The sequence below is a fragment of the Cloeon dipterum genome, chromosome 3, assembly GCF_949628265.1.
Source record: "Cloeon dipterum chromosome 3, ieCloDipt1.1, whole genome shotgun sequence".
Classification (NCBI taxonomy): domain Eukaryota; kingdom Metazoa; phylum Arthropoda; class Insecta; order Ephemeroptera; family Baetidae; genus Cloeon; species Cloeon dipterum.
In genome coordinates, this window is record NC_088788.1 from 33,503,669 (window position 1) to 33,517,849 (window position 14,181).

General features: G+C 41.5%; 1 protein-coding gene across 1 annotated transcript in view; it reads left to right on the forward strand.

Annotated features, from left to right (window-relative positions):
• Positions 1–22: 22 nt before the first annotated feature.
• The window catches only part of LOC135938874 (hypoxia-inducible factor 1-alpha-like), a 49,057-nt gene continuing 34,898 nt past the window's right edge, over positions 23–14,181 (forward strand). The window contains exon 1 of the mRNA XM_065482879.1: positions 23–263. Within this exon, the coding sequence (XP_065338951.1) occupies positions 214–263 (50 nt within the window). The 5' untranslated portion in view covers positions 23–213. The remainder of the gene's footprint in view (positions 264–14,181) is intronic.

Genomic DNA, 14,181 nt, shown 5'->3' on the forward strand with positions numbered 1-14,181 from the left:
GTGACGTCAGAAATTGTTAAATGGTGGTAAGCAAGAGAGGAAGAGAAAATATCCGCGTTTAGCCCCAAAATTCGAGTTTTCCCTCGCGAGTGATACGACGTTCGATGTGATCCAAGTGTCCATGCGATCCTCAGCAGTGACCTGAGATTGCATGTAGCATTCTTTGGATTATCCCTCGTTTAGTGCACCAACCAGAAGCTGAAAAAGACCGCAATGTGTCCCATATCAACAAAGCAGACAAAGGCACCCAAGGAGAAAAGGAGGTACATTGTCACGCGCTTTACTTTCTAAACCGGCCATCGGGCCACCCCCAATTTTCCGGCTAAAATCCGGCCCTAAACCGGACTCCGGTCCCTCCAATTTAGCAACGCTGCGTCTGCGGTTTAAAAATGGGTCAAACCACGCGTAAGATTGCATTTTGACTTTCGTCTTGCGAGCAAGTGACCAATGACAGGGTCGACCGGAATTGGGCAATGCCAGTGCATTGATTTGCAAGGTGGACTGATTGTTCAAGGTCACTATTCGTTTTGGAAAATTCACCGGTTCCTTCCGACCCTGCACTTTCGAGCCGATTGCATCGATGACCTTAGCCTGTCAAGTGAATGACGAAACCTTCGCCATTTGAAAAAATATCATCTGCACTCGGAAAAATAAATTAAGAGTTGAGAGAGTCGTGAAAATTGAAGCAGCGTTGCGTTTTGACGTCAAAGCTTTGCGCATCGTAAATTGTTAATTATTAGCTCTTAACTTGCGCGAAGCAAGTTTAGTTTGTTGCCCTTTGAGTTCGGAAGATCTTAAGGAATAAATTATTTGCAGGCTCGGAAAAATTTCGGAGAGTTTGAGTTTGTTGATTCGGTCCATTTTTAGCTGTTGCAAAATTTTTACCACTCGTGCTTGACATTTTGCCAGTGCTGCGCCGAAACGGACGCACTGGTTGGAACTGGATACGCTCTCGGGCAAAAAAATGAGCCTGAAAACCAATACGAGTCTCTGCTTTGGATTCATTTAACCATTTTAACAACTTCTCCAATTAGCAAAATGTCAACGCCTTTGAATGTCTGTGTCCTTGTCTCCTATCGCAGATAAAAATTTGCATTGATTTTTCTGTAATCAAGGAATGATCTCCGAGTATACGGAGTATACACTCTTTTCCCAGTGAACCTTTCAGTTCAGCTGCCCCTTCCTGAAACGAATGAAAAAATGGTTTGATTGGTGCTTAGATTGAGTCTGGATGGTTCTAAATTTTTTTTTCTTTTATCATTCTGATTTACGCTGATATTTTACCGGTTTTATTTTTTATCTATATTTCAAATCTTGTTATTCGAAAGTTTATCGTTGACTGTATACTATTTGCAGTCTTGCAGATTAAAACCAGTTTCATTTTTCCATAACGCATTAACTTGAATACAGTTTTGATTTTTCCTCAACTGAACGCCCTCTACAAATGATGGAAACGACAATGAAGATTTCTGATATTTTTGCATGTATTCTGATTAGAAAATTGAGCTGCCAAGTTATTTCTTTGCTATCTCTCTTTATATTTTTCTATGTTAGATACATTAAAACTCTAAAAATTGGACAGAACCCTTCAATTAAGATTACCCTTTCACTCGTTTTTGCGACCAATGCCATTTAGGTTGGTAGTACTGCGTCTCCACTTGATAGCACGAGACCAAGACGTAATCACACATTTTAAGTGGAAATGTATCATGACACAAAATACAAGGTCTCGTGGAGTAGTTAATTGCAATGTTTGAAAATGAATTACGCTTAAGCAAGTAGTTAGACTTCTGTAATTTCCGAATAAATCTTATCTTTATACAAAAAAATATATAATCAATTTACGTGTGGATGAACCAAGCCAAAATTTACCTCTGTGGTGAGGAGTAATCGTGCTTTTGTCAAATTTGTCAAAAAGACAGATCTGAATAGACTAATTTTTGGCAACCTGGATAATTATAAATAATTTCAATTGTAGTTTATTTATACGAATTAAGGCAGATTCACGTGAGGTCAGGGTTCGCACAAACCCGAATTTTTCGGAAAAAAACACTGCAATGCAAAAACCTTTTTTGTGGGTTTTTCTGAAATTTTGCGCATTTTCCCGAAACACATGCCTTTTATTGAATATCAAACTTTCTAATAATGGATGACCAAAAATAGGAAATTTTACAAAATCACTATAAAAAGCTACTGGTTTCACCAACCAGACTGACAATTTTAACCCTTTTCTAACGAATCGTTTTGGCGTGAAATTGACTTTTTCGGGGTTAAACCCGGAAAAATGCGGAAAACCCCAAAACTTTTTTTTTGCGCAAGAAAACAGTGGTGCTTTTTTGCTCATTACTAAATTGGCTAACCCTGCGACACGAGACTATAATTTTCAATTTAACTTCAAAGCAGCTTCATTGGTGTGATATTTTTATTTTGCCTGTATTCACAGAGCATGGCATTTCAGTGGAAATATGGAAAAATAAACAGCTCACTACGCACCGAAGAAACTGCTTTAAATAAACAATTTCTCCAAAATTTCCCGATTTTTAAGAGAATTCACAATTTGCAAAAGTCCTGGGTGTTCGAAGCCGCCAATAAAGAATAAATGGTTTTTTTTAATTGTTATTCACGATTCTACAGCGGTTGGCTCAGCCGATTTTAGTTCTCAGCAATTTCCTATTTTATTCTATAACTTAATTTCTAAACGACCAAGCGAAATACCTGGACTGGAAAAATTCGGGAAACAACCTTTAACGGAAGCGGAATCGGGAACTACTGCACTTTCGACGAACTGTAGTGACAGCTTATATCCGTTCGTTTGAACCGCCTGCTCGGTTGGAATGGCGCCGCTAGCACAAATCGGACGGATATCGGATTGCTTTATTACTCGACGCTTGATGATTAGCATGCAAATCACGCGACGCTCGATGTAAGTTTGCGGATTTTTCTGAACACAATCGCATCTGCCTGCTTACCTTGGAGCGGATTCGCTCGACGCAATGTTTATGCATGTTGTGCTCGACGCGCGCGATTATCAATCTCGGATGCGATTTGCGTACTTTGTGCTTCTTTATTTTGATTATGCAAGCGCTCGCTGACGGCAAGCATAATTTATCATTTAGCCAGCGTTTAGCCGCGAGTTATGTTCTTGGAAGCGCAGCTTTTGTTTACTACAGCCAGGCGCGAAATGACCGTTTGCCGCTCTGAATAGCTAAACGTCGTGGGCTTTGACAAGTATCAGGTTTTGTGGAAACCGGCAGATTTTGCAACAGCTTTCAAGCGAGCGGAGTTTGGAATTTCGCCATGCGTTGACCTCTCGACTGCGAATCCGCAGAATTTTTATCAAGGGCTATTCACGTGTTCTATTCATTCTCAATCAAGTGTTACTAAAATACGTAGGAACTACCATCAATACGACTATTGCCATTGAAAATATTAAATATATTAGTGTTGGAACTTGTAATTCGGGCAGGAGGATAGGAAAAAAATGGTCGTCAAATTGATTTTGTGTGCTATATGTTAATACACAATTTTTGTATAATCACATGACCTAGGTAAAAGCATTTTGCGCAACTGAATGTCACGATTGTGTATTTTCCTTACTTTAACATATGAATAAAAAAAAAAATAATAAATATTAGAGGTTTCAGCCATGAAATTTCAGGCGGCGGCTAGCTGAAACGGCTACAACTGAATTTTGGCTCGGCTGAGCAGTTTTTCGGTGCCTGGTGCAAAGTTTGTCAGTACTCAAGAATGAAGAACGCTTTGGCCAATCCTTTCATTCTTTTTAAATTTATTCTTATTCGAATAATAATATTCCTTTCGTTCTTCAATTTTTTTTTTCACGGTAACCCATAACAACGGATGTTTTGTGTGCCACAGCAGGCATTCTGCGTCCGCATGTGTGTGCACGAAGTGCAATATAGAGCGGCCTGTAAAAGTTTAAAAAGCAGACTATTTTAAATTGGCTATTTCAATAATATCTCCAATATTATCAAAAAGAGTTGATTCAAATTGTGATGCTCATTTGAAGCCTTAAAACCTCTAACGAATGTTACTGCTTATTGGATTGCACGCCCTGAGTAAGCATTAGTCTTGTTCACGGAGCTTTGAAATAAATAAATTCACCATTGCTGTACAGATTAAATAAAACGCGTGAAATTATTATTTGTATAAAAACTTACCATGCGGTTCAATTTGGAACCATCATTTTTTGCATAAGCACGCGTCGACTTTTCTGATACTACGTCACAACAATCACCCTCGTGTCGAGTTCACAGTCGTTTATTTTGGCGATTTGCAATTTTAGTTTGATTTCACTTTGAAAATAGCCTGAGGAAAACGCAAACACCTCCAGTAAAAAACCTCCAGTAAAATTTGCATTTATGAATAACGCAGGAGCACATGACGGCAAAAGTGTTCGACCACGCACTCTAAGATCTGGAAAACACGCACGCATTTTAATTACCTCGCGAATCTTGTGTGTTGTTCTTAATTGGCTTTATTTTTGCATTCCTCTCGAGGACAATTCGCCCGAGGTCTGTCATGGAACCCCGAGAAACAGCCTATTATTTTTTTTTATTTCCAGCCGTTGGCCTCATGAAATCTTCTAAGATTTCTTTCCTACGCATCATTCCTTGCTAGGGTTTCCGGCCCGCCGCAAAAAGAGTGATAAGAAGCTAAACGTGTCAAGTTCACCAAGTGAAAACACTGAAAACGAGTCTGTAATAATTGGTAATTCGTTTTCTAGGGTCGTTCCACTGCCGATGATCGCTGCAACTTGGTCTCCCTTATCGTTCTCATTTTCCCCGTGTTTGCAATTTTTCCGCTTCTTGCCTGCAAATCGTCGCAGCATCATTGCGTTGATAATTTGGTGTTGCTCAAAGCAAGTTTGTTTCTACCAGCGGGGGCCAGATTCGTGCAAAGCGCAGATATGGCGTCCGGTGGAGTATGGTGCGAAAAAACGGTCACGTGAAAATGCGCGAAAAGAAGCAAGTTTTTGTCAATATTGTGACATAACTTGCATTACTTGCACTAATTTATGTCTTTCAGATCGTTAAAACAAACTCTTGACTCTCGTACGGGAATCCAAAGAGAGCTTTTTGTTTCCCACATTCAGTAGCCATCTTGGATGCGTAGTGCGAACCAATTTTATCGCACATCTGGCCCACGCTGGTTTCTACTTAAAAATCATCGGCTCTCTTAGCTCCTCTAAAATTTTAAATTCCCTGTTGACTATTGAACTGTCAACATCAGATTTTACTCGAATAATGGGTCTTCAGATTTCCATATTATATTATTTGTCTAATTGTTCATTCGCCCTTCATTTAAATTTAGGCGCGGCATCAAGTAGAGTAATGAAAACTACTTAGAGAGCAAAAATCAGAAGTTGCTTCTGAAAGCGTGTCATGATAGATTTTTCACAATAATGCCTAATTTTGCTTGCCTGATTTCCTGAATTTGAGTGGGATTCTTTCAGCTTCAGCAATAGGTTTGGTAACGATTATGTAGCGCTCACGAAATAAATAATATACTTGCTCCGCAAATTCAATAACTCGGACTTGCGCAACCCGCTGGAAAATAATTGGCCGAGTAGAGGAGTTGAACTCCGTATGAATGAATATAAATAATCGGCTTTTATCGCCTGTTTGTGCAAATTTCTTTGCCGTCTAAATAAATGGCCCAAATAAAAATAATTCACTTGAGTTGCAAGCGATTTTGCAATGAGAAATTGCACACCAGTAGCGGTTTTTCGCTCGAGGTTGTAATTGGTTGCGCTTCGGAAAAGCTTTAAAAGAGATGAAGTCATGACTAGCGGCCGACATAACGAGGGATTGTCCGCTATTTTTTTCAAGCTCACGTGCACCTTGCCCGGTGATAATTTTTTATTGAATATTTCTTTTTATCTCAATTACTCGCTGCCGACTGGAGCTGCTCTCGTCGGCTGGCTGGCTGAGAGTAAATATACGACCGAGAACAACAAGTTGCCTCGAAAAAGGCGCATTTGTCAACACGCGGTGCGAAATAAATCTATCAACTGAATGGGCACGGCAAAAAAGGTAGTGCTTGCAACCAGAAAAGGATTGCTTCGATTATTTGAACGGAGTCGTTTGCTGGTTGCTGTATTAGTTTTTATTCGACTCGAGATAGACAAAATAATCAGCAGCTATTTAGTAGTGTGAGATGTTGCTCTCTGGAATTTGACTTTCATTCAGGAAGCTGCGGTTGCGTTTCCTTTCCGTCTGTTATTGCCATTTAGTAAGATTTCCTTTCGCATAGGCTAGGCTCCTATCATTCTTGTTTCCTTTGCTTTAATCTAACTATTTCGTTCTGTCATTAACACAAAGTTGAAATTCAAATAGTACAGTTTATTTATTTCACTGTCAGTAAGTTAATTTTTCGTGCGATGTAATGCCTTTTAAGTTTAAATATATTTTGTGGACATAACAAAATTAAAATCAGCTTTCTGCTTATTCATGATGTTTTAAGCTATTTTTTTCGATGCTTAACAATCTACTAGACCTTTTTTGCTCTGAACACATACATTTCTTTTTTAGTAGTCACCTGTCCCAAATTATTTCTCACCCAGATTTATAGCTTCATGCGAAAACACGTCTGAATTTCAAGTTTAAGTGTCCTCTTAACCTTGGATACGCGATGAATCGGTTTTAATCTGATAGCAACTAATTTCGCGCGACTGTTTCTATTGAGCCCCGCAACGCAAACAACACAAGATTGGCTAAGTTCCCCGACCCCCGATCAGAAAATTGGGTTCCCACGTGCTCAGTTCGCACGTGTTTCACGCTTCTAGGTCGCTTCTGCAGGCTCTGCAGCTCTTGTGCTGAGCAATTTTCGCTTGGCCAAAGCTGGCCGCGCAACATTTTCGCCTTAAGCATACAAGAGCTAAAAATATACTAGCATGTCTTCGCTTCTGCTTGATTGTTTATAAAAACTTCATTTTGCTTTCATATTTTCTCGGTAAAAACACTCACTGCAAGCATATGTGATGTCAATTTTTTTAAATCGAATTTTTTATCGTAATCTATAAATGATTGTTTTTGTATCCAAATTTATGTGTACCTAATTTTTTTTTATTTCGCCTTAAAACGTCCGGCCTATTTAGACCTATAACTGTTAAATATTAGTGCACGCTTTGAAAAACTGTCGCATCGTCAGGAATGGTCAAACGAGTCTGCCGTTTTAGGCAAGGGCCGTTCCCTGCCTGCAGCAGAGAAATAAAGGCGCGTTTTTTTCTCAACGAGAAATTTTCAGACCAAAAATTATGTTTTCTCCGATTTCAAGCACATTTTTTCGGTCAGTCCCAAAGTTCAATGGACAACCAGACCTTGCTCATTGTCAGACGCGCGTTTTGGTTGCTTGCCCGCACCTCCGAAAATCCTTGGTACGCATGCACGTGTTATTGCTTCCGCGGCCGCCAGAGGGTTTGACTTGACTCGCACGCAGAGATGAACTAGCGAATTTTGGCTTGCCCAGCTAGTGTGCAAACTTCAAAGAAAAAGCGCTCGCGCCTTTTTTCACTCAAGCGAGTTTACACATTACTTGCGGTTGAATGGTTCAGGTTTTCGAAGAGGTGGAAATTTGAGGGCCCTACCTGGACGACAAACTGTCAATAAATTGTCCGTAATTATCTTGTTGAGACCATTTGGTGGTAATGCTAGATTCTCGAGATATTTTAATTGCCTGAGACGTATATTAAGCTACTCGCACAATATGCAGACCATAAATACCTTTGTGAATTGCTCTCCTCTGCTTCTCTCAAAAGACTGTCTATTTTGAGCGTCGGTGGTCCGTTTGATTGGCCTGCTAATTTTTAGTACGTCGTCTGTGTCTATTTTAAAGTAAAATTGTATCGCTGAGCTTTGTACATACTTTACCCTGGAAAATTCCAAAAATTACACTCCGCATGTGGGTCGAGCTGGGCCGCTTTTTACAAATTTATTCGAGTAATGCAAAACAGCCGATCAGGCGAACGATTACTGAGAACTTGAGAACTGCTCGTTCAGTATTTCTTCTGACTTAATGGTATTGGCCGAAGTTGCTTCGCTGAGGCAACATCGTTGAAAATAAAATACCGACTAATCTACAGCCTCCAGAATGCACTTGTCGCCCTCAATCATCGGCTAGTAGTCAGCCTCGAGCGAAAACTTTGCTGGCGCTATCGTGTTTGGCTTTCTGCGTTTTTCAGTGCGAAACGCATTCCCTCGGGGCATCGGTCGCTATAAACATCATTATATTTTAGTGCTTTCCGTGCTTTCTAGTTTCTCCCGTGCCGCATAATAGATGCAAATTCGTTGCGCTAGCTTTTCGATTAGTGCGTATATTAAGAAAGGATTGGATCGTTAGATTTTACGACCTTGCGAAGGCGAGTTGCTGCTCTCAAGGCATTTGATTTCAACCTCTGCACCGCGAAACTTGTTACCGCCTGTGACGCACGAACAGCTAACATAGTGACGCCGGACGCCGTTCTTTGGCAAAACTGCGAGCCGTCGATGCGGTTATCCCCTCGCGTGTGTAATTAACTAATCTCCTGTCCAACCTCATGATTTATTTTCAGGAAACCGAAACCATATGCAGTCATGGTGTGGCAACCATCTACGTGGCAAATATTTAAAATTTCACACCGCCTTAATTTTTTAATATGGAAAAGTAAGAGGTCTCAGCCAGCTGCGCTGCACCGCGCCAGCAGGAAAATTGTGGGTCACATGGGCGGCCGCGTCAGCCGTCGGTGAAAATGGCCAGCCGCCGCTGGGTAAAAAAATCGAGACCCGCCAGCCGCTGCCTTAAATCTCGCGGCTGAGATTATTGTTTATTCTCACAATTGTAGAATGAGATGGGCTAGAAAGGTCTGATTTCATAATAATTCTCAAGGGGATAAAATCATGCGCAGATTGTGCGTCGTAATTTCTGAAAATTCCAGTCCCCCTTGATTCCAAGGGATTGGTGCGACGCCCGGCGGGCAAAGATTCATTACATTAAATAAAATTCATTGACGTCATCGCAAGTTTGACAACAGACCGGCATCAAGCGGCCTGCATGAATTCTATATCAAGCTGGTCGAAAGGCTCGACTCTTTGTCAAGGCCGAACATCTGAAAACCATCTCGTGGGCAAATTTGATCACGAGGTGCTAAACTTCGACCGCAGGTTTGCCCACTTGACCTCACTCTTCTAGGGAATTGGTGTGCGTCATGAATTATGCACGGAGAGTTGTCCGTCCGACCCATTTCTCCATAATTGCCGGTTTGGCCGGTCCTGAGTAAATTTCACGGATAGCCCGTCATTACACGTTTATCTGGGGCGAAAAATCTAAATTGTAATTGCTCGAGTTGCGGTGCGCTCGCCGCCACAGAAAAACACTTGACGCTGCCACTGCCGCCGCCGTCCGCCGTCAGCGAGATAAACTAATTAATTCGTCTGGCTGAGTAAATAAATCTGGTTGCCGCGTGCAATAAAAATGGAATCCGCTGTCTTTCGTCTGACATAATGACTCGCAATTTATTCGGCAGCCGTCTTCTCATCTTCCGCTGGTGCATGAGCGCCGCCGGTTTAATGAGAATGATGCCAATAGTGCTGGTCGAGGGCCAAGACGTTTTCTCGCGAAAATGTATTGCCCTTTGTTGCCCAGACAGACGCGCTCGGCAGGAATTCGCAATGAGCAGGAATTTTGCGAAAAATGAGGTTTTTGCTCCCGGCGTCCCGTGCAAATTCCCCACCACTCTCCGCGTCAGTCACAACCACTTGACGGCCCTGACAGGATTGATCAAGTAGGGCAGACGCACGCGGAAGCCGGGACACCAAGTCAGAGGGTTGGAGAGATACCGAATACCCTGACCTAAAAACAGGGTCAATCTCGCGGAAACTCAATGACAACGGCTTTTGTTGGGCAAAATTCGCAAAGCAATTTTTCAATGCCTGTTTTTCTAATTGATTTTTGGCCCGCCGCCAGCACGAGAGGTTGAAAGAAAAAATAGAACAACGCACTCATTTTGTTTCGGTTTCGGGACTATAAACGAAAGGGTTGCGGCCGATTCTGTGTATTTTTAAACGATATGAAAATAGCAGACACTAGGATGGATTTCACGGGTGATTTAAAGGAGTAGCTCTTTAGAATAGTGATCGTTAAAAAGGGCTCTGAAGTGCCGGGAAATGACGCAAAACGCGTTGAAATCAGCAAAAAAGCAAATTAAGGAAGCTCTGCATGGTTTTTCACCTCGCTCGTGGGCTCTAGAACGTTGCAAGTCAGATTAAAAACTAAGTACACAAAATAATATTTGTCATATGCACGACTTTACGGTATTAATTTGTTCACACGTGAGATAAGCATGATGACTCTCACCAGATCTGCTTCTCAAATTTTTCCCTTTTGCTAAAAACTGATTGTAAAAGATAATGATTTAACGATCATGGTCTCTTGCAGCATTGCACTTGATCGTGTGACGTATGAATCACCTAGGTACTTCAAAGGCGGCCAGCAAAAAATAACACAATGCTCAAGAACGAATTAACTCTTTATCTTTGTTGTAAGGCAAGACGGATTTCACCGTCGACCGTCGCTCGCTCGCTCGGCAACTCGCTCCACACGTTCCTTGGCTGACAACAGCAAGTCAGCCCAGCTAGCTCCTCTTGCACACAACATTGCACACGACTTGCGAAATTCGGGCTCAGCTGAGCGAGCGAGCGGGAGATATAAAAAAGCCATATAAACTCGGAGATATCCACACGCGGAAATTGTCCAACGGAGCGAGCCCCCAGCGTGTTGTTTTGAACACCGCCCGTTCAAGAGCCGCAAAACAAAATCACGTGTTTCTCCGGACGGCCTTGAAATGTGCCAGGTCATTAGGTGGTTTGGACTTTTATACGTGTGTGTGAGTGCAACGTTTTTATCTAGAGATATCGGCCTCACTCATTCAACGCGCTATCGCGTTTGGGAAGGTGAAGAGGAGGCGGGCTACAGCCGAGAAATAGGAGCGAAAGAAAAATCAACTGCGGCAGTGTTCACGACCCAGAGAGCAACAAAAAGCATAAGCAAGGGAGCTCGCTTGTCGTTTTCGGCCGTCATGGGCGCGTGTCACGTGATCCGGCCAGTGAAAATGAGCATTTATTGGCTGTCAAACGGCGAGGCCACACAAGATAAAAATAAGTTCTCTTTTCGACTGCAGATATTCAGGGTTGTTGACCTGCTGGCATTGAGTTAACATCTAGGAAATTTCTCTAGCAAACAAGCGAATTCCTACCTTGAATTTCTAATAAACCCCAACCTCCCGGAATTCGCGTAGAAAGTGAAATGTATTACTGACTCAACTGGGTTTATTTTTAGACATTTTAACTGTCATGAATAAAAGAAACAAAGGCTTACCGCCACTCGCGTTGATCAATCATTTGAATGGATTATTCTCCGCACTTCATTTTCAAATCTATATAAATACCATAATATTATACTGTCAAAATATAAGACATTGTTATGGTTAGTTGACTTGCTTTAATTTGTAATTTATTGCATTAGCATTTGTTCTTGAAAGTCAGGCGTGAAGTAATACATGACACAACTTTCAAATTGCAAAAAAAGACTGTCCATTTTCCCTTGAAAAACTGATATTATGAGTTTAATTATCCCAACCTTAATTTAAAAAATGGTTACAATGCTTTATATAAAATAATCACATGCTGACAACTCAAGAAAGTTTGATATCTGTTTGAGTAAATAGGGCCGTCATTTTTTTATTTTTTATTTTTGTCCCAGCTTATTATTCTATAACAAACTGGATTTTTATTTTAAGCCGAGATAAAAGACCGATCGAATGCTTTGATTTAAAAATAAAATTCCCTGTCTGTCTGCATGCCTATTTAGAGCGCCCACGGCCAGACAAAAAGAAAGCGATTTTGACCGTTCAAGGAAAAGCCTGCCAATGGCAAATTGTGGGTTACATGACATGTACATATCCAATTAACTCGGTTCATATTAAAGATACTGCGGCCATGCAGTTGCTACCCCAATCCTAGGAAAGGATTTTTCTTTACACGCAATTCACTATAAAGATTAAAGCAAATTTGTGCGTGACGCACCAAAACAGATCCCGCATTATTTGTGATTCAAGCAGAATCCTACGTCATTGATTTTAAAAACAACAATCTTGGCGTCAGAGAACAATGTTTACCCGATTTTTAATGGTAAAAAATCGGCACGATGGAGATCAGGACGGCTGGGAAGTTATTGCATGTGGCACGGCTGTAAACGTTGGTGAGAAAATACGTCTCCGACTTTTCAGCTCTTTATACGAGCAGTCGATCTGGTTGAACAAAAAGCTTAGACGAAAATTTTCCGAGTTATTTTGGGTTGCAAATGGAACGGTGCACTATAAAGAATCGGTGCGAATCAGACATGAGTCTGAGCGTGGCTTGCACGTATACCTACCTGTGAGTTTTGATCGCCTGACCTTCCGAATTAATGTATGACGGGTTAGCTGAGCAAATTTGCCGTCGAAAATTTCAGTAGAATGCGGCAGAATCACATCGCAGCGCGGTGAAATTGTGTGTCCTTTTCGTATATCATCACACTTCTCGCCGAAATCGTAACCATTAGCGAGGCTGCGTCCAAAAAGGAGAGACGCATAATTAAATTTATAAACATCTCAAGCAGTGGCCGGCGCGGTCATAAAGTTTGCCGCTGAACCAGACGAGGCTCTTACTCCAAGCATGTAATTATGGACCATACAGAAAGATTATTAAACTGACTGACATTGCGACACACAAACCACAGCTGAGGTCCCAGTCTGCAAATCGCATTTGCATTTTTTTCGTGTAGGTCCAGCCGAATTTATTTGACGCGGTAATCATCGGTGCGATTCGTTAACAGGGACTGCAAGTTGATTGAAAAAGTCCAATAAAACTTTATGAGGCACATTCTTTATAAGATCAAAATCTTTGGCATGCACGAAATATTTTTTTAATAGTTTAAAAATGACATACCGAATATGCAGAATTTATGTGTTACAAGGACTGTTTATTTTGGTATTTTACAGACTCAGCTGTACTTTAAGAGCTTAACTAGTTTCTAAATAAAAGTTAGAGGCTGAAACTCCAAAATATTGAAGTAACTTTGGTTTATCTCTGGGCCAGTGCAGAAAGACGTTCAGTTTATTTTGCCGCTCGTCTTTCCCCCTCATCTGTTTGAGTCTGAAAAAACAATAACCATGCAGGAAACGATTTATGTCCACGTCCAACTCGCAACTCGTCTGATAAGTCTGCTCCATAATCGTAGCAATTGACTTTTCCTGAAGCAGCAAGGACGAGCAAGGAAGCCGGATCACCAAAGTCGGCTCGGGGCGGGGGTTAATCGTTTGTTTGCGCGCGAGTCGGTCTGTCGGCACTGCGTCTTGAGCAGTGTCTGCGCCGAATTGCGATCCTGCGTCTCTGAAAGTTATGTTATGGCCAATAAAGGCGGACTCGTGACTCCCAAGTAAATGCTTATTAGCAGCTTCCACGTTCACGAGGGGCTTTCTTGTTAAGTGAATCTCTCTCGCGCGGCTCGCGGCAGATCGAAGAGATTGCGCAGATTTTTCTGCCCACTAATTTTAACAAATAAATTCAGGAGCGCGTCTCATCTATGACGTCTGTCCGATCTCCCGCCTTATCCGCGCGTCGTGCGCGAACTACGCAGTTCCTCCGAGAACCTATTCGCGTGCCTTGATTCGTTCATGCCGGCGTTGTTCTTCCGCACGTAAACATTTTGTTCACAAGCAGGTTCTGACCAAGAATTTGAAATTGCCATGCAAGGAAGGTTCACCTCCTGCTTGGTTGCACGTCCACCATGGTCAAGGCTCTGGTCTTGGGTGCGGTGAACCTTCAAATGTCCAATGAGATTCTGTTTGAACTGTATTTGCGTTTTGACCTACAATTTAGTAATTGACCCGCGAATCTGTTTTCAAAAAGTTCGACAAAATATATTTGATTTAAATTCAACTGACAATGGGGTTGCTGTCGAAAAGAAGCAAAAAAATATGTTAAAAAGGAAGGCATTCGTGAACTGTAAGATTTAAATTCACTCTTAGCAAGCGCCATCACATTGTGTTTCAATCTAAACCTAGATTGTTCAATTTCTCGATATGATATCGGTAGTTTTTGAATGCGATCTCCCTATAGATAGTGCCAGATTCTAATTTTGAGCTGA